Below are 21368 nucleotides of genomic sequence, written 5' to 3' on the forward strand. Positions count from 1 at the left end.
CGATTGATTGTGATAGGGGACTCTCTAGTTCAGAGGCGCAGACAGACATTTCTGCGGCCAGCAGGGAAAAATCAGAATGGTGTGTTGCCTTGCTGGTGCCAGGGTCAAGGATGTGTCAGGGAGGTTGCAGAATGTTCTCAAAGGGGAGAAGGACCAGTAGGCGGTCATTGTATACATTGGAACCAATGACATGGGAAGGGAAAAGGATGACATTCTGAAGGAAGAATATAGAAAATTAGGCAGGAATTTAAAAAGGAGGCCCTCAATGGTAGTATTATCTGGATTATTCCTGGTGCTACGAGCTAGTGAGGATAGGAATAGGAGAATAGAGCTGATGAATGCATGGCTGAAGAGCTGGTGTATGGGAGAAGGATTCACAGTTATGGATCATTGGAATCTCTTCTCAGGTAGAGGTGACCTGTACAAGAACGACAGATTGCACCTAAACTGGAAGGGGACAAATATACTGGCAGGGAGATTTGCTCGAGCTGCTCAAGCAGATTTAAACCAATAAGGTGCTTGGTGGGGAGGTGCTCCAGGGGGATAGTGAGGAACGAGATCAATCTGAGACTGGTACAGTTGGGAAAAGAAGCGAGTCAAACAGTCAGGGCTGGCAGGAACAAAGCAGAGGACAAGATAAGACATTATTTTAATGCAAGAGGCCTGACAGGGAAGGCAGATGAACTCAGGGCATGGCTAGGAACATTGGAGTGAGATATCATAGCAATTACAAAGACATGGCGCAGGGATGGGCAGGACTGGCAGTTTAATGTTCCAGGATACAAATGTTACAGGAAGGATAGAAAGGGAGGCAAGAGAGGAGGGGGAGTGGCGTTTTGATAAGCGAAAGCAATACAGCTGTACTTAGGGAGAATATTCCTGGAAATACATCCCGGGAAGTTATTTGGGTGGAACTGAGAAATAGGAAAGGATGATTTCCTTATTGGGATTGTATTACAGATCCCCTAATAGCCAGAGGGAATTTGAGAAACAAATTTGTAAGGAGATCTCAGCTATCTGTAAGAATAATAGGGTGGTTATGGTTGGGGATTTTTAACTTTCCAAACATAGACTGGGACTGCCATAGTGTTGAGGGCTGAGATGGAGAGGAATTTATTAAAAGTGTACAAGAAATCTTTCTGAGTCAGTATGTGGATGTACCTGCTGCAGAAGATGCAAAACCTGACTCACTCTTGGGAAATAAGGCAGGGCAGGTGACTGAGGTGTCAGTGGGAGAGCACTTTGGGGCCAGCAACCGTAATTCAATTAGGTGTAAAATAGTGATGGAAAAGGATAGACCAGATCTAACAGTTGAAGTTCTAAATTGGGGAAAGGCCAATTTTGATGGTGTTAGGCAAGAACTTTCAAAAGCTGATTGGGTTCAGATGTTTGCAAGTAAAGGGACAGCTGGAAAATGGGCAGCCTTCAGGAATGAGATAACAAGAGTCCAGAGATAGTATATTCCTGTTAGGGTGAAAGAAAAGGCTGCTAGGTGTAGGGAATGCTGAATGACTAGAGAAATTGAGAGTTTGGTTAAGAAAAAGAAGGAAGCATATGTCAAGTATAGACAGGAGAGCTTGAGTGAATTCTTCGAAGAGTATAAAGGCAGTGGGAGTATATTTAAGAGGGAAATCAGGAGGGAAAAAAGGGGACATGAGGTAGCTTTGGCAAATAGGGTTAAGGAGAATCAAAACGGTTTGTACAAATACATTAAGGACAAAAGCGCAACTCGGAGTGAATAGGGCGCCTCAAAGATCAGCAAGGCAGCCTTTGTGTGGAGCTGTGGGAGACAAGGGAAATACAAAATGAGTATCAGTGTTTACTGTGGAGAAGGACATGGAAGATATAGAATGTGGGGAAATATAGAATGTGGGGAAATATAGAATGTGGGGAAATAGATGGTGACATCTTGAAAAATGTCCACATTACAGAGGAGTAAGTGTGGATGTCTTCGAACACATAAAGGTGGATAAATCCCCAGGACATGATCAGATGTACCCTAGAACTCTGTGGGAAGCTAGGGAAGTGATTGCTGGGCCCTTTGCTGATATATTTTTATCACCAATAGTCACAGGTGAGGTGCCAGAAGACTGGAGATTGGCTAATATGATAACATTATTTAAGAAAAGTGGTAAGGACAAGTCAGGGAACTATAGACCGATGAGCCGGACGTCGGTAGTGGGCAGGTTGTTGGAGGGAATTCTGAGGGATAGGATTTAAACTTATTTGAAAAGCCAAGCACTGATTAGGGATAGTCAACATGGCTTTATGCATGGGAAATCATGTCTCATGAACTTGATTGAGTTTGTTGAAAAGCAACAAAGAGAATTGATGCGGGCAGAGCGGTGGACGCAATCTATATGGAGTTTAGTAAGGTGTTTGACAAGGTTCCCCATGGGAGACTGGTTAACAAAGGTTAGATCTCATGGAATACAGGGAGAACCAGCCACTTGGATACAGAACTGGCTCAAAGGTAGATAACACAGGGTGGTGGAGGGTTGTTTTTCAGACAGGAGAACAGTGCCACAAGGATCGGTGCTGTGTCCATTACTTTTCATCATTTATATAAATGATTTGGATGTGAGCTTAAAAGGTATAGTTAGTAAGTTTGCAGATGACACCAAATTTGGAGGTGTAGTGGACAGTGAAGAAGGCTACCTCAGATTACAACAGGAAATTGATCAGATGGGCCAATGGTCTGAGGAGTGGCGGATGAAGTTTAATTTAGATAAATGCAAAGTGCTGCATTTTGGGAAAGCAAATCTTAGCAGGACTTATACACTTAATGGTAAGGTCCCCGAGAGTGTTGCTGAACAAAGAGACCTTGGAGTGCAGGTTCATAGCTCCTTGAAAGTAGAGTTGCAAGTAGATAGGATAGTAAAGAAGACATTTGGTATGCTTTCCTTTATTGGTCAGAGCACTGAGTTTCGGAGTTGGGAGGTTATGTTGCGGCTGCACAGGACGTTGGTTCAGCCACTTTTGGAATAATGCATGCAATTCTCGTCTCCTTCCTATCAGAAAGACATTGTGAAACTTGAAAGAGTTCTGAAAAGATTTACAAGGATGTTGCCAGGGTTGCAGGATTTGATCTATAGGGAGACCCTGAATAGGCTGGGGCTGTTTTCCCTGGAGCATCGGAGGCTGAGGGGAGACCACATAGAGGTTAATAAAATCATGACGGGCATGGATAGGATAAATAGGCAAAGTCTTTTCCCTGGGGTCGGGGAGTCAGGAACTAGCGGGTATAGGTTTAGGCTGAGACCAGAAAGATATAAAAGTGACATAAGCGGCAACTTTTTCACACAGAGGATGGTGTGTGTATGGAATGAGCTGCCAGAGGAAGTGGTGGAGGTGATACAATTGCAACATTTAAAAGGCATCTGGATGGGTATATGAATAGGAAGGGGTTAAAGGGATATGGGCCAAGTGATGTCAAACGGGACTCGATTAGGTTGGGAAATCTGGTCAGCATGGATGGGTTGGATCAAAGGGTCTGTTTCTGTGCCGCACATCTCTATGACTCTATGACACTATGACTATCTTAGGAAAGAGAATTTCGGACATCCATCATCCCCTGAGAGAAGGTAGCCATCATGTGAAGGTGCTGGTGTGGGACTGGGGTAGAAAGAGGTTACACCAGGTTATAATTCAACAAGTTTATTCGAAATGACAAGCTTTTGGAGCACTGCTCCTTCGCCAGATAACTTCTGACTTTGAGAGAAGAAATTTCTTTGCATTTCCATTCTAAATGAATGGCCCCTTCTGTACCTATGTCCTCTAGTTCACAACCCCTCCTATCAGTGGAAATGATTTGGAGATGCCAATGTTGGACTGGGGTGTACAAAGTTATAAATCACAAACATCAGGTTATAGTCCAACAGGCTTAATTGGAAGCACTAGCAGAGCAGAGGCTGATAGCTAAGTTTGGTACCCATGGGGAGGGCCTCAACCGGGACCTTGGGTCCATGTCACACTACAGGTGACCACCATTGCACTATACACACACACACACACACAGGCACTCCTATACACAGATGTGCGCACACACACTCCTACAGACACACGCACTCCCACCCCATACATGCATCCTCTCACAGACTTAGACACTTCACACTCAAACATATACACTCTCTCTCCCAGACATACACACACACACACACTCACACATGCACTCTCTCACAGACTCGGACCACTTTACACTCTCACACACACACATATACACTCTCTCTCACAGACACTCACAAAACCCCCACCCCAGACATACACATACACACACACACAAACCCACATGCACACATACACAAATACGTTTGTGGGGTGAATTTGTACTTGCAGAGTTACATTGTACCTTGCTCAAGAACTGCATGAATCCATGTAAGACTCTGTTAACTCACTTTTTAGATTAGAATCAGTCTAAACATTATGGCACAGACAACAGCACACAAGGGGCTAACATCTTCAACGTCTCAACATCTTATCTGCACTGACACTAATTGTTACAGTTAACCTGAGAATGTAACTTTTAAAAAAGGTTTTGTAATTTACATATGAAAGAAGTGAAATTAACATGGTCATTCTAACAGATGAGAGATTTAACAAACAATCAAAATATTTTTCAATGTATAATTGCAGTTACATCACACTGTAAATGTTTGCTGTCAATTCTGTGTCTTACAATTGTGCACTCCACCACCTGATGAAGGAGTGGCGCTCCAAAAGCTAGTGCTTCCATTTAAACCTGTTGGACTATACCTAGTGTTGTGTGATTTGTAAGTGGAAACATCTTCTCAACATCTGTCTTGTCATTCCCTTCAAAATCTTGTATCCTTCAATAAGACAAGCCTTCTTTCTTCAAACGCTAATGAATAAAGGTCTAAAAAGTTCAGCTAATCTTGATAAGCCATCCCAGGAATCAGCTAAATGAACGTCTTCTAAACTGTTTCCCTGTGCAATTCCACGTAGGAGGCCCATCTCCAATTCCCTTATCGTCCTCAAAAGGCAGTTGAACATTCACCCTGTCTACCTGGTCCCATGTTACTTCATCTTGTAAATTCTTCCCTCTCAAAACTATGTTCTTCAGTTCAGTGAATCAGATCCATCACTGTTTTGTGAGGGACAAATGTTACATGACTGTAACAAACAAATGTTATTATGAGAAAGCTATATTTTTGAACTTTGTTAATTTACTTAGTTCTGGGTTCTCTTCTATTCATTCTAAAATGAAGCCAAATAAGCTCTTGTGGACTTTACAAATTTCATTCAATTCTGCATGTAATTTGGGGGTACTCATTTCAGTAAAATGATGAAAGGATTAAAGACACACATCAGTCCATTGTCTGATCACATCTCTCAGAAACATTTTAAAGTATTCCATCTACACATTACAATCTTGCATGTGGGCCACTCCCACAATCAGCAAGGAGATAGGGATTTGAGTGGATCTGTTTTCTCATATTGAGCTGGGTAGGAGAACTCTAACCTTCAGGTAGTTTATAATGTAATTCAACCAACAGACATGGCTTCATATTTGATGCTTCAGTCAAAATACATCAATTCCACTGTGTAACAGTGTCAGGCTATGTTATGTAAACTAGAATGGAGCCTGAACATTCAACACAGAGATAACACAGTGTCAATTTTCTAACTGAACCAAGCCAAAATAAATCTGATTAAAGTTTCATCCCTGCTTACCCCTCATGCCAGCTCTTCCCATTCTGTGACAAATAGCAACAATAATCTCTATCAGTAAAGCTCCTTTAACATAACAAGGTGTTCCATGGTTCTTCGACAGCGTTATAGAACAAAATTTGATGCTCAGTCAATGAGGAGATTTTAGGCCAAATAACCAAACTTGGTCAAAGAGTTAGGTTTTCAGGAACATCTTAAAAGATGTGTGTGTGAGAGAGAGAGAGAGATAATGAAGTGGTGAGGTTTAGGGAGGAAATTCTGGGATTGTTGAAGACTCAGTCACCAGTAGTAGATTGATGAAAGTCGCAGATGACCAAAATCCAGAGTTGGAGACATTCATAGATCCTTTGAGATTGTAGACGAGAGGAAGTTACAGAGGTAGACAGAGACAAAGTCACAGATATACTTAAAGGCAACAATGAGAACTTTACAATCGAGTCATGCCAGACAGGGAGCAAAGGGATGATGGATTATTGACACTCCATGTGAGTTAGAAAATGAACAACAGATGACCTTAAGTTTACAAGGGTACAACATGGGAGGCAGGCTGGAAAAGCACTGGAATTGTTGACTTCACAGTTAATAAAGGCAAGTGTGTTTGTGTTTCATAATACAAGCACTACTTCACACAAATCAGACCTTGTGTGACTTTCTGCACTTGTCATGTAACAGAGCCAATTTCAAGCATCAACATCTATTTTGTTTCCTTTTTACTTTGCTATCACAATGTTTATTCTGGCTCTCTGGAAGTGCTTTTTTATGACTATCTAATTTCTAAATTGAATATGAGAGCTAGTGACGCAAAATATAGTTGTTTGCACCTTTGGAACAAATCTCTGAGGAAGTGGGATAAGTCTTACCTCATGACAGAGTTCTGAGAATGACTTTCAGTGGCCTCCTTTTCTTATGTATTTGCATAAATGGGCTGATCCTCAGTGCTGCGTGTTCTTTCTGTAGGATAACTATGTTTACAAATGATAATAATATGTAACTAATGGTTTGACCCTCATAGGAGAGAAGGGCATCAGGATAGAATGAGCATGTAAAGAGAAACGTCTGAGACACTACACTAAAGGATTGTGTTAAGTAACCTACAATGTACAGATGTAAGTAAAGAAAAATGCAGCAGAACTGTCGGAGTCTTACTTAAAAATAAGAAGCCAACAGCCCTCAGGGACATTGAACGTGTAGATATACACTGCTCAATGATATTACAGACTCATACTTGCAGAGGCAGGTGAGGGGAATAGGTCGGGTGTGGGCTTGTTGAGCTGAAAGGCCTGTTTCCACACTGTAAGTAATCTAATCTAATCAGCCGCCATCAGCCATACAGCCACTCCAGCCACGACCACCACATGATCGATTACATAATTTCTGTCCTTGCCGCTCGACAGCCCGCAGCCACGGCTGACTATGCTGCCTCCACAACCGCCAGTCAGACAACTATGAGAACTACTGCTGCCGAAACCAGTGCGAGGCCTAACCGGAACAACACTTCTGACCCCGTTGTTGCTGCTGCAACAGCCATTCATGCCCCCACCGACCTCACCTACACCACGTGTTCTGCCACTTCCGCCCCCTTTGTTGCTACCACAGCAGTGACTTCCGCCCCTACCGACATCATGCTACAAGGCCACCACTTCTGCCCCCAAGGCTGCTGCTGTTGCAATCACTTCCACCCCCCACTGACACCACTCACCTGAACATCGCTGACAGAAACGCCGATGACACACCCCCTGTGGATCCCGCAGTCACCACCTCCAACCTCCCAATGCTCCAAGTGACTGTCGCTTCCGTAAATGATGTCACCACGGTCCCTCTACTACCACGCCCACTCCAGTTACAGTCTCCCCCCGCTACTCCCAGCTTCAGCCCTACACCAGGTCCCAGCTCCCAGCCCTGCCAGGTTTTCACCATCCCCCCCCCAGACCTCCCTCTCACTGAGGATGAATGATCAGTCCTCAGCAAAGGCCTTACCTTCATCTTCCTCTGCTCCTGGATCAACAAATTCAACACATATTGTGACATCAAACACTTCTTTCCTCCACCTCCACCTCTGGGCTTACTTTTTCCATCAAGACTCCCACTCACCTTCCAAGGACCCCTTCGCTCGCCTCCAACACACCCCATCCACCTGGACACCCCGTGCCTGTTTGTTACCCGCTCTCTATCTCTTTATCCAACTGCCGCAACATTGACTGCCTCAACCTGTCCACCCCCCTCACCCACTCCAACCTCTCACCCCAACAATGTGTAGCCCTCCACTCTCTCCGCTCCAACCCCAAACTCACCATCAAATCAGCAGACCAGTTTGGTGCAATGGTAGTTTGGCGCACTGACCTCTAAACCATTTAAGCTAGAAGCCAACTTGAAGACACATTCCCGATGAAGGGCTTTTGCCCGAAATCCGACTCTCCTGCTCCTCGGATGCTGCCTGACCTGCTGTGCTTTTCCAGCACCACACTCTCGACAATGATGGCCAAGGTTATTAACATTTCCCAAAATAAATAGAGGACTAAGGTTGTGTGTGGATCTCTCTTAGTTAAACAGTGGGGTAGGGAGGCAAATCCACCCTCTTTCTTCAGCCAACAATACTTTGGCAAAATTGGCAGCAAGCAAGCCTTTCACAAATCAGAATGTAGTGCTCAAAAGTCAGCCAACTCACATGTAATGGTGGTTGAAACATTGAGCTGAAAAGTGTACTATTGATTGGTTATACTAGTGTCGATGGGAAGAGAAATTCCACAGAGGCTCCATGGGGATCATTGAGGTACCACAAAGTGCAGAGCAACAGTACACAAATCAGCAATGTTGCCAGGTCTTTTGAAAGACTTACAAAACAATATTTTGTCTTGCCGTTCGAGTATCATAAATAGTCAAATACCTGCGATGCCTTTGGTTTCCTCAAGATTTCTAAAAGGCCAGGGGCAAGGTTAGCAACATATTTATTTGACTTCAGAGGGAAAATGTATTTAGTCCTAGTTGACTACTGTTCAGGAGCATTTGAAGTGACAATGCATTAACGAGCTGTACTTTAGTAACCTGCAATGTATGTGTGTAAAAATAGGAGTGTTAAAGTACATCAGGAGTGAAAGAGTCCTATTTAAAGATAAGGAGCGACATCCTTGGGGACATTGTATGTGTAGACACCCACAGACCAAGGTTACTTCACACCAGTATCTAGATGAACAGATGTAGCAGTAACTTAAAACACACAAAAAAGTTCTTTGATGAGCTAGGCCTGAAGCATTATGTGCTGGTATCCTGGGAAGTAACTATATCATGGACTACAGGTAGACCACTTGTCATAGGTTAGTGTGATCACTGATTGGTCACATACTACATTTCTAGCCATATTCAAGCCCTAAAGTCTGCAATGATATGCAGCACCCCTAAAATTTATCAAGTCCTCGCCACATTTTTGATCCATTTTGGTTCCCAATCGATTTTACCATTTTTATACTTGTTTTCAAATCCTTCCAAAGCTTCTGTCTCTCCCCAACTGCGTAACTTCTATCAGCCTGACAATCTTCCATGATGTCTTGCATCATTCCAAATCTAGTGACTTGCTGATCCCCAGTCATCATCAATGAACCATTGCCAGCCATGTCTTCAGTTTCCTAAGATCTACTTTCTTAAATTCCCTTTCCCTCTCTCTTCTCCAGGAAAACATTGAGATTTCTATTATTACTTATCATTATAATTTCTGTCATTCCTATGTTCACCTATTCTAATATCTCCTTATGAAACTTGGGGTCAAAGTTTGTTTGAGAAGGCTATGATGGAATTATTTTATTTAATTGAAGCCATTATATCAATGGAAGTTGTTATCTTCCAAGGGTGCAGCCTGTGCTTTTGAAGAAAAAAATACCCATTTTCCACAGGGGAGAAGTGGCTCAGTCACAGACAGCTGCCTGAGTCCATTAATGTATATGATAAAGAAAATGCTATCCTGATATAGTGACAAATGAAGGAAATAGGCTGGATTTCTGGGAAATGCTGCCATTTATGCGCCTCTGAGGTCTATAAAACTATGAAGAAAATCGAGGGAATACTACTCAACTGTGACCCCTGCTATCTGCTACCAATCTAGGGGAAGCAATTTCAGAGCCTATACATGTGCATTATATTTATGTATCAGAACCAAGGAGACTGATTCCACTTTCTCCCCGGTAATTAACTCTCTGATGAATTTCCATCATGTTGACCACCACACCCCCCGCTGCCTCTTTCTACAATAAAAGGTACAAAGTTGGTGTGCAAGAGAGAGAAGGTGAATTATATGAATGCACGGAAGCTGAAACAGTTCCAAACACATACGTTATTGTAAGGGTTAAACCATTTTGTTCAGGCTTGATCCCCAGAAGGCGAGAATGAAATCAAATTTGGTATTCTTCCAAGGCATGTTTTTATTTCTGTACATTTTATCATCACATCTTATAGTGCGGGGGAGCAAGCAAAGGCTTATTCACACGTAGTTGTAAAGTTTAAAGAACATAGATCAAAATCAAATTGAACTGAAATTGAAGTTTTACAATTTATGGTGTACTTAAATTCAACTGAATTGCTATAAAATTGAAGTTCTTCAAAGAAATGAAGTAATTTAGAATGATCTTGCTATCTTCCAAAAGCAGTTACTATGATCTCAGGTAGAATAGACACTCAGACTGTTTGCAAACAAGTTTTCAGTATTTCACACTCAAATCCTGAACAACAGCTAGATTTGGATGAGAAAATAATATTCGTGGTACACGAGTATAGCAACCACCATCTTCAACAAGAGAAAGTCTAACCAACCATTCTCTTTAATTCTTACCGTCATTTCCATCAATGACACCCAATGGTAAATAGTAAAATTACAGTTTTAACATAACAAATATAGTGGTCAATATGTGAACAACATGGTCCCACAAGCAACAATGCCAAAATGCCAGAGCATCTGATTCATGATACTCATCAAAACTTAATATTGACCTGGGTACTGAGTGAGTGATCCTCTTCTTTTTTCTTAAATAGTGTAATGGAATCATTTATGTCCATGTAAGTGGGAAAACAAACATTTCAGCTTACTATCTGATTTGAAAGTCGCATCTTGGACAGTGGAGTATTTCTTCAGTACTGCACTCACTTATCAGTACAGATTTTGTATTTAAGTCTCTGGAAAAGGCATTGAATCTTCCATTTCAGAGGTAAGAGTGCCAATACTGAGCCGCCAGAAGCCTAACTAGATCTGTTGTGTAAATGCCATGGACCTTAGAGCAGGGCAGAGGCTGTGAATTCGTGATATATCTCTTGCCTCCTCGAAGTCTTTCTCCCGCCAATGAGGCACTATTGTCCCAGAATATTAGAGCCTGGGGTCCTGGATTACTCATCCATAGTGATATTTCTCCTATGCAACTTCATTCCCTGTTGGAATGAATCAAATGAATTAAAGTCAAGAAACCACACTGTTCAATGAAGAGCCAGACAAGGAGCAACCAGTCAAAGGGCAACCAGTAGAGGATTTCATAGGACTCCCGAGAATCATGGTGACACCCAAACAGAAGACATTGAGATACTAGATTGGCATAAATATTTTTCGCTGTTGTCAACATATAAAGAGTTCATTAACTGGGTGTCTGGATAACAAGACCGGTGACAATACCACTAAACCATCACCTCCCTGTCTTGCTCATCATTTTCTATGAGATGGGGTGGAACGATCCTGTTCTCTGGTTATCCCTGTTGGCTTGGTAGATTTGGGCAGCCATCCCCTGGTGTCTTTTTAGCCTGGAGGGCCCAGAGACGAGTGTGGTTGCAGGAGGTTTATAGAGAAGTTGGGCATTCTGGAGTGAGCTAAGAAGAAGTTATGGGGGTGTCTCACCCCTTTTCTGTGGATACCTGCTGCCCATACCATGTCTCTGTGTGAGGAATGGGTATCTGGTGTTTTGTACAAATCCCTTGTACCCTCTCATCTTGTTATTGATATAGTCCTGTAGGTATAACAATGGATTGCAGATTTATGCACAAAGCTGACAGAAAGGGAGTATGCTGGAGTTAGCTGCCCAAGCAATTACTAACCTGTCCATGGAAGCAGCCAGATGCACAGATGCCAAAGCTAGCACAGAACAGATAACGTTGGTGGATTCCTTTATAAAGCACAGAGAAATAATCTGAGACTACCTTTTACAATTGAACTAATGGGAAATTGGAGAAGATTAAAACAGATTTAGCTAAACTGAATTGGTGATTTAGGTTAAATAATCGATTAATACAGATGTAATGAAGACATATAAAGGGATACTTCAGAATATATAGAACAGATGCATTTCAAAGAATAAGAAAAACTCTAATGGGTACACCCGCTTTCAGTGGTTAATCTGAAAGGTTAAAAATAATATTAAATTGTAAGAAAAAACATATTCTTGTACATTGACAGCTGATGAGTAGGAGTATTGGATAAAATGTAGGGAAACAGCAAACAGTGACCAAAAAATTGATAAGGAATGAAAGGATTTGGAATGCGAGAGAAAGCTTGCCAGAAATATTACAATAGACAGTTAGAATTTCTAAGAACATTTGGAAAAGGAAAAAAGTTAACAAAGTTACGTCTGATAGAATTTGTTATGATCAGACCCTGATGAAGTTCTCCCATTCATTATAGTCCCAAATGGGATTTTCCAAGTTACTGAGCTCCCAGGTGAAAATTATTCACTATCCCCTCACTCCCAGCTATCCATAGCAAGGATTAATTTGAAAACAAACCCTTATCTTATGAATAGTTTTCTACCAAATCAAACGAACTTTTGCCTTAACAGGAATCAATTTAACCAGACTTTTCTGAGTTAACTGCAGAGTGAATTTATTTGTTACTAAACATGAGAAGAAATAATAATGCAGCCCAAACACATACAGGTTAGAAATAAGAGAGAAATTCAAAAAAGATAAAAGTCAAAGAAGACAAACTGAGTTTTCTGAGTTCTTGCAGAGTAGACAATGAGACATTGCAGCCATTATGTTAAGTAATTCTGTTATCACAGATGTTGATTGATAAACAGTTGATGTTTAAATGTTTGGCTTTGCAGGTCAGCTGGAACAGCTTGGTCCTGTTCATTTTGACAGTAGTTTCACTTACTTTCTGTTTTGTGACAGAGTGAGGGATTGAGACTTTCTTTTCATCTGCAATACATGGATGAATAGGGGTTTTCCTGGCAAACATCTTCACACACTCAGCGGTTGCAAATTGGTCTTTAAGCCCTGTTTTGTTTGTTCCTGGAAGAGTAAATGGAAGAATGCCTTTCAAATCATGTATCCCATATGAAATATAAATACAGGAAATGCTTCACTGCTGAGAGGAGGTATTTAATTGTCTTGCACTTCTACTTTCGAAGTCATTGTCTTGAAAGCTTCTTCGGCACCGTTAGATGTGACATTCTAGTGACCACTTGAAGTGGAGAATCATCCACCGGTCTTGCAGACTATCATTGAATTGCCTTACACAGAATTTACATGCTTAGTCCTTTATTGGTTGTATGCCCCCATATTTAAAATAAAACATGCTATAATTAAAAGTTCAATATTTCTGTCAGTGATCTGAGGTTATGATCCATCATCATGGCACGGTGGCACAGTGGTTAGCACTGCTGCCTCACAGCGCCAGAGACCAGGGTTCAATTCCCGCCACAGGCGACTGACTGTGTGGAGTTTGCACATTCTCCCCGTGTCTGCGTGGATTTCTTCCGGGTGCTCCGGTTTCCTCCCACAGTCCAAAGATGTGCAGGTCAGGTGGAAGGGCCTGTTTCCACACTGTAAAGTAATCTAATCTAAATCATGTTGCTTCCTCTGCCTGTCAAATGAAAAGAGATTCATCCTCATACTCATTTCATTACAAAAGGAGGAAAACAAAAAAAAACAACAGATACATTCCCACATACATTCATTCTTTTTGTCGTGGGCAGAGTTATCACTACAATTCTAACCAGGTCTGTCTGGGGTCTGGAAACAACATCTATAGGGCATCACATTGGCTGGCTGTGTCCAGTGTGTGGCTGCTGTGGTAGTGCACTTGAAAAATGGGTGCCTTGTTCTCTACCACTCTATTCACCAACAGCTCCAGGTCCTTGTCAGCAAACAGGGGAATGAGCTTTCCTTTCCTTTGACCGTGTGTTCAGTCATAATGATTGAGCACTACAGTCGGAGGCTCCTTTCCTGGCTTGCATAATCTGCAGTGGCATGCAGCTGGGCTTAATATACAATGTCAGAAGTGCATGTGCTGAATCTGTTCGCCTGCAACCAACAATCAGTTTTCTTAATTAAAACTTCATAATGAAAAACAGAGGATTATATGAGAAAAGTCACATGCTATGAACCACACTCAAAATGCTGCAAATGAGAAAACTACCATTGAAAGTGGGACTACTGCAGTTTGAAAGCTCTCTCCTTGTTTATGTTGCTTAGTTACCTAAGAGATAAATTAAATGAGCCATCCAGCAAATGAGCCATCCAGCAAATTAGCCTTTATCATTTATTCATATCCTGCAGCTGACTAACATCACATTTAAATCTTTGTTCCTCTTAATTTGCATATATCTCATATGTCTAATATCTCCTGAAATTGGTGAACTTACATAGCATTTTTCCACCAATTGGACCATGGTAATAAACACTGCATTTGGCAAAACTACACTCAACTATAGAAAATGAAAGAGCAAATAGCACTTTCTATCTTTCTAGGTTGCCTGGGATTTGACAGTCAGAATGGTAGGATTCAAGGCAGAAGGTTGAAAATTTCTGAAATATTTTACAATCTCCGTTATGTGTAATGGCGCTTGATCTTAAAATAAGACAAAGACAAGTAATACCATAGAACTTTCTGTACTGTATGGGAAGGTGTGCAATTTCCTGTTAGTTTTGTGTAATAAAATCATCAATCTCTGTAAAGAATGAATTATTCTTCCTTGCTAATATTTCTTTCATATAAACAAAGTTTCTTTTTAAAGTGGTGCGTATGGTTGGGAATATGGTACCCCATAAAATTAACCCTGAGAAGTGGGATTTGAGCCCAGTGCATTGTGCCACAAATGGAATACTGCAGATTGTCCAGAGCAAACCAAGAACACCGTAGGAGAGTAACCAGAAAATAAAATTGTGATAAAAGCCAAGTACTGTGCATGCTGGAGATCAGAAATAAAAACAGAATGTGCTAGAGAAACTCAGCAGGTGTGGCAGGAACTGTGGATAGAGACATAAGACAATTAACATTTCAAGACTAATATATGACTGTTTGCAAACAAGTCACGAACACAGAATAATCCTTTTTACTCAGAAAGTGGGAAGAATTAGATTAGATTACTTGCAATGTGGAAACAGGCCCTTCGGCCTAACAAGTCCACACCGACCCGCTGAAGTGCAACCCACCCATACCCCTACATTTACCCCTTACCTAACACTACGGGCAATTTAGCATGGCCAATTCACCTGACCTGCACATCTTTGGACTGTGGGAGGAAACCGGAGCACCCAGAGGAAACCCACGCAGACACGGGGAGAATGTGCAAACTCCACACAGTCAATCGCCTGAGTCGGGAATTGAACCCGGGTCTCTGGCGCTGTGAGGCAGCAGTGCTAACCACTGTGCCACCGTGCCACCCTTTAATGGAAAAGTTGTTACCACAGCAACTAGTTGAATTGAACATCATAGATGCAATAAATGGGAATCTGTGATAACATGGAAAGGAAAAGGGAATTGAGTTTTATGAGGATTCTCTGACTGAGGAAAGAGTTGTGTAGACTGAAATGCCTGTGAGAACCATTTGAGACAAATGATGTTTCTATGCTGTGAATCTAAGTGTCATTTGTTGTTTCATTGCGTTTGCAGATTTTCCCCGTGACTGCATCAAGCCTAAGGAATCCATTATGACCAGACTTCTTGTGAGCAGTTTTGTGTTATCAGCAACAATTACTTTGGTGAGTCAAGCAATGCCTATAAATAAAGGCACCTTGTTATCAACACCAAAGCATGTTTGCACTGAAATGTTATCATCCACTACAAAAGATTTGTTTATCTATGTTTACCTCTGCATCTTATTATTGTATTAAATCCTTGCCAATAATTGAATTCATAGAAATACAACCTCATTTTATATGATGAGAGAATAAAACCAAATAATTATATGATGATAAGTTCCCATTAATCACAATGAAAATCCCAGAGTAATGGAATATTCCACTTCGAGAGAATGAAAATAGTCAGAAAGGCGTATTGTCTGTTAACTCACCATCTGCCAACCAGTAACCAGGGGACAGTAGGATAGGGTTGACTCATCAAAATGTGAAGGGTATATGAGGTTGTTTAGCAGTTTGACATGGGGAGCCAGGAGATTTGGGAGGTTTGGTGGTTTAAAAGTGAACAGATCCCGAGGTTCAGAGTGTTGTTTCCCAGACTGCTGTGTGAGGTGAGGGAGGAAATTACAGGGCTATAACCCAAATACTTAATTCCTCTCTGGCCACAGAGGATGTGCCAGAGGCCTGGAACATAGCTAATGTGGTTCAACTTTTTAAGAAGGTTTGTAGAGATTAACCAGAAACTAGTACATTTCACATTAAACTATTGGAGAAAATTATGAAGGAGAGGGTTGATCTGCCCTTGGAGAGGTAAGGTTGATCATGATAGTCAGCATGGCTTTGTCAGAGGGAGGCATGCCTAACAAATTCGAGGAGGTGACCAGATGCGTAAATGAGGGTAGTGTAGTTGATGTAGTTTATATGGATTCAGAAAAGCCTTTGACAAGGCCTCACTGGGGAGACTGATGAAGAAGCACATGGGATCCAAGGTAACTTAGAAAATTAGATCCAAAATAGTCTTAGGATAGAAGGCAGCTTGTGAGGCTAGAAGCAAGTGTTCAGTGGCGTACCATGAGGATCAGTGCTGGGTCCCTTATTATTCATGATATATATAGAGTCATGGAGGGAATGATAAACAAGTTTCCTTACACTTTATCAGTTGTGGCATAGCTTATAAGAATAAGGAGTTGTAGTATACAAAACATTGGAGTACTGGATGCAGTTTTGGGCACCACACAATGGGAAGGATATAATTGCAATGAAAGGGATGTGGATGAGATTCACAAGTATAATACCTGAGAGGAAGCATATTAGCTATAAAGAGAGGCTGGATAAGTACAGATTGTTTTCTTACGAGCAAAGAAGGCTGATGGAGGACTAGATAGAGGTGAATATAATTATTTGAGGCATGGGCAAGGCAGATAAAAGTAATTGTTCTTCTTATTGAAGGGACAGTAATGAGAAGACATAGCTTAAGGTGAAATGCAGGAGGTTGAAAGGAGATTTAAGGATATTTTCAGCTAGAGGATGGTGGGAATCTGGAAAGCATTGTGTGGGAGATTAGTAGACAGGGCACCTCATCATTTTTAAATGGTATTTAGATAAGGACTTGAAATGTCATTAATTCAAGGCTATGGACCAAGTGATAGAAAGTGAGACTAATATAGATTTAGTGTAGATTTTTGTTAGTCTAGATTTGATGGGCCAAAGGGCTTCTCTGAATAGTATGGTTCTACGATTCTATGAAAATTACTCACTACTTTTAGTTTTAAATTGTACTTTTTTCCTGTAGAGGAAGCATGATTTTATAAAAATAAGATGCATTGTATAAATAATTTCCTATATGTAATGAACTATCTAGAGACTGATAACTTAAAACACAAGATGTGAACTCCCAGTGACCAATTTAAAGGAGCTCCCCAACAAAGTTTCAAATTAAAACTTTTACTGTAACAAAATAAAAACAACCTCAACTAAACTTTAACTTGATAGGTAACCAATACTCAAAGCTACAGAAATAATAACCTTAATCAATGTCTTTATATAGATAATAATTCTACAAAACTTTGTATACTTTATTCTCCATAGGATTACAGGCTTGATACAGAACAATCCACCATTACTTCCAGCTTCCAATGGTTCTCGTTTTTCCATTTCACTGAATCTTTATGATAAATAACCATCCATATTCTTCTACTCAAGCTTTTCATAAATTCCAGAATTGACTTCCATAAAAAAATGCGTACTGCAGTTATTTATTATCCCAGGTTCACCAGTACAAATATTGAAGAATATCTAGATGGTCACAGAATGCAACTATTTAATCAGAAACCATTTTCCCTCCTTAGTTCTGCCTTTTAGCTCCATAAGATATTACAACATAGGAATAGAAGTAGGACACTGAGTCTGTGCTGCCATTCAATGTGATCATGGCTGAACTGATAACCCTGAAAGTCCAGTTCCCACATTTTGTTCATAACCTTTGATTCCCTCACTGATTAAACATTGGTGGATACCTGGAATTAACCTATTGTGCCTTCTCTGGGCTGTCTCCAATAACAATATATTTTTCCTTAAATAAGGTTCATAGTAATCCAGCTGTGGTCTGGCTAATGCCTTGTATCGCTTTAACAAGATCTTCCTGTTGTTCATCCCTTTTGAAATAAAAGCTAACAATTGATTTGCCTTCCCCATTAGCTGCTGAACATGGAGGCTTGGTTTTTTTCTGATTTATGCAGAAAGATGCTCAAGTTCCTCTTTGCTACAGCTTCCTGCAGTCTTTCACAAAGTTCCAGCAGCTTTAATCCTCCTGCAGACCATATCAGCTACAGCGTATTCTTTCTTTAAAAGCTCACTCTTTTTTTCTGTCCACAAAGCTCTGAGACAGAAAGTCTGTCCTGCAGTCAACCCAGATAGTCCTGTCTTTGTTCTCAGCTATGAATATTTTGAAGCTTTTATGGGCGGCACGGTGGCACAGTGGTTAGCACTGCTGCCTCGCAGCGCCAGAGATCCGGGTTCAATTCCCGCCTCAGGCGACTGACTATGTGGAATTTGCACGTTCTCCCCGTGTCTGCGTGGGTTTCCTCCGGGTGCTCCGGTTTCCTCCCACAGTCCAAAGATGTGCAGGTCAGGTGAATTGGCCATGCTAAATTGCCTGTAGTGTTATAATCTAATCTAATCTAATCTAATCTAGTAGGTCTCTGTGAGGCCCTATTTCGATGATAACCAAGCTACGAGGGCTTGTTGTCGAACAGACTTAGTAACAGACCATAGAAAATTAGAAGGCCAGACAGAAAGTGGACTTAATTCTCAAGATATCTGAGAAAACCTCCTCCCTCTGGAAAATGTAAGATTCAGGTGAAACAAAGAAAGGAGAAAATTAAATACATTATTTCTTATTAGCAATGGCATAGTTTTCCTGTTTGGTAAACTTCAATGTAATATCATTGTCCTTTTTTCCAGCTTTCCCATTAAGGTAGTATTAAGATTAAATTGTTTCCTAAAGGCTTTGTGCACAAGACAACCACACACATGACAAGTATCATCATTGGTTAATGCGTGTTATTGTCTTTTTTTTTGCTTCTGGAGTGAATAATCTAAACAATCTAATGAGATGGTGGCCTAAAGATCACCACTAATAAGTGACCAGATGGCTAATAAAAGTTTGTACTTAAATTTGCTGTTGCTCATTTACTTCTGTATTGCTGATTTTTTTACATGGAGAGTAAATTATGTGCTAAAACGCCACACAGTCAGCTTGGCAATGAAGTAGCAAAAATTATTATTGGCAAAACAATGATTATCTTCCAAAGGCAGCATTTAAACTCCTTCATTTATAAAGAAAAGATTAGGGATACGCTGAGTGATATGGTACTTAATTGCATGCAGCAATGGCTCACGAGTCATTTTGCCAATTGCGCACCAGAAATGCTGATCTAGGAGAAAAGGATGAAGTGACTACAGTATTTGAAGCTGATCAGCTCCTCTCCCCTCAAATGCTTTAGATGGGAGCTTGAGAAAAAGTAGCAAAAGGGATAAATTTCGATTCCAGTACCTGACAGATCTTGCCTCATATGGTGAACAAGGTGGTCAAATTAGAAAAAAAAGGTAACAATAAGAATAAAGTTACTTTGAAAGAACATTTACTTGACATTAATCTGTATTTAGTTTTATACTAAATCTTTTTAATAGAAGCCGATGCTATATTACTGCTGTGAGAGGAAATAGAATGCTTTATGCTTAATATGAACAATCATTCCACAGAATAGGAGAAGTGATTGTCTGATGTTACAAATCTAACTGAATAATTATAACCATTTTTAAAAGAATCTTCATTCAGAAAAATCCTGTACTACCTAGAAATAAATATTTGCACACTAAATTAGTTTTAACACCTAATTTGAAAGGCATTCTTCAATTCAAACTTTTGATGTTGGTCTGGAAAAGCAAAGTGACTTTATAGTCATCATCTGTGAGCAAGTCAATGTCCTCATCACTTTCATATCTTTCTCACTCATGAGCACAGTGACTAGCGCAACAACAGTTGTGGTTAGTGAGGTTGAGTTGATAGCATCAAGTGAGTTGTAGGACATGGGTAGTGGCTGTTGAAAAATAGGTGTCTGCTGCCTCTACTACAGCATTAAAAACCTGACATCAGAAGGATTGCATTTGAAGTAAATCTTGCATTTGACCATATTTTCAGGGACTCATAAAACATTTTGCAGCCAATGATCAGTTTTGAAGTGTGATCACTATTATTTTGGAGTCATTGCATCGGCAATTTGTGCTCTACTGACATATCCGTGGAGAAATCCTCAACATCACAGAATCTAAGCATAGTGGAAGTAACGCTCATGAATGCACACAGTCTCCAATCTACACTGGACTTTCTGATCAGGCTTCAAATTCTCGGAAGTAGTAGATTCAACAAGGATGCATTGTTCATGATCCACTACAAATAGGGGAAGCCTCAAGGTAACACATTTGGAAATCATCCAGATAACATGAAAATAGGGAAATTAATCAGTTGTATTCAATTCATGCTCTATGCTGAAAATTACTATGATTGTGAAGTAGCACAGCAAAGATGTGCATTAATGATTGATAGTAAAGAGAGCAATGTCCCAAAAAATAAATAAAGTTACTTTACTTTGTAGTGTGGATAAAAATGTTCCTCAGCACTTAAATAAATGGAATGTTACTAAGTGCTGCACACCAGTATTCAGAAGTTGGCTACTTATTATTAGAACTTTGATCTATCTATGGTTAAATTTTAAAGTGAGTGGGACTTTTGGCAGGTTAGAGGATTAAATCCAACACAATTAACAATGCATTATGAAGCCTGCTCCAACTTGTTGGTAACAAGGCACGAGTAATCCATAGCCTCAGTTAAATCTCTGGGGACACAGGGCCCAATCCTGTCAAGCATGCAGGTGCATTTTGATCCAGTTAATAAATCTGGAATGGAAAACTAGTCTCAGAGAAGCTGACCTTGAAACTATCATCAATTGGTTTGAAAACCCATCTGGATCGCTGGTGTCCTACAATGATGGAAGTCTGTCATCCTTACCTGGTCTGTCCTACACACAACGCCAGACACACAGATGTGGTGGACTCATTCTGCCCTCTGAAGTGGCCCAAGAAGTCATTCAGTTTAAGAGCAGCATGGCATTGGTAATAAATGTTGGCCTTGCCAGTGATGCCAACATTCCATAAAAGAATTAGAAGAGAGAGGGATTTTCAGGATTTTGACACAGTGATATAGTGAAGGCAAACAACATATTTCCAGGTCAGGATGATGTGCTGCAGGCAGGATAAATATACTTTGTTGCCATGCATCTGCTGTCCATGTCCTTTGA

General features: G+C 40.7%; 1 protein-coding gene across 3 annotated transcripts in view; it reads left to right on the forward strand.

Moving 5' to 3' along the window:
* calcr (calcitonin receptor) overlaps positions 1-21368 on the forward strand; it is a 270585-nt gene that overhangs the window by 67308 nt on the left and 181909 nt on the right. For all 3 annotated transcript variants that reach the window (XM_043689943.1, XM_043689944.1, XM_043689945.1), the window contains exon 2: positions 15545-15633. In XM_043689943.1, the coding sequence (XP_043545878.1) occupies positions 15583-15633 (51 nt within the window). In that variant the 5' untranslated portion in view covers positions 15545-15582. The remainder of the gene's footprint in view (positions 1-15544; positions 15634-21368) is intronic.

Source organism: Chiloscyllium plagiosum, chromosome 5 (assembly GCF_004010195.1).
Source record: "Chiloscyllium plagiosum isolate BGI_BamShark_2017 chromosome 5, ASM401019v2, whole genome shotgun sequence".
Taxonomy (NCBI): domain Eukaryota; kingdom Metazoa; phylum Chordata; class Chondrichthyes; order Orectolobiformes; family Hemiscylliidae; genus Chiloscyllium; species Chiloscyllium plagiosum.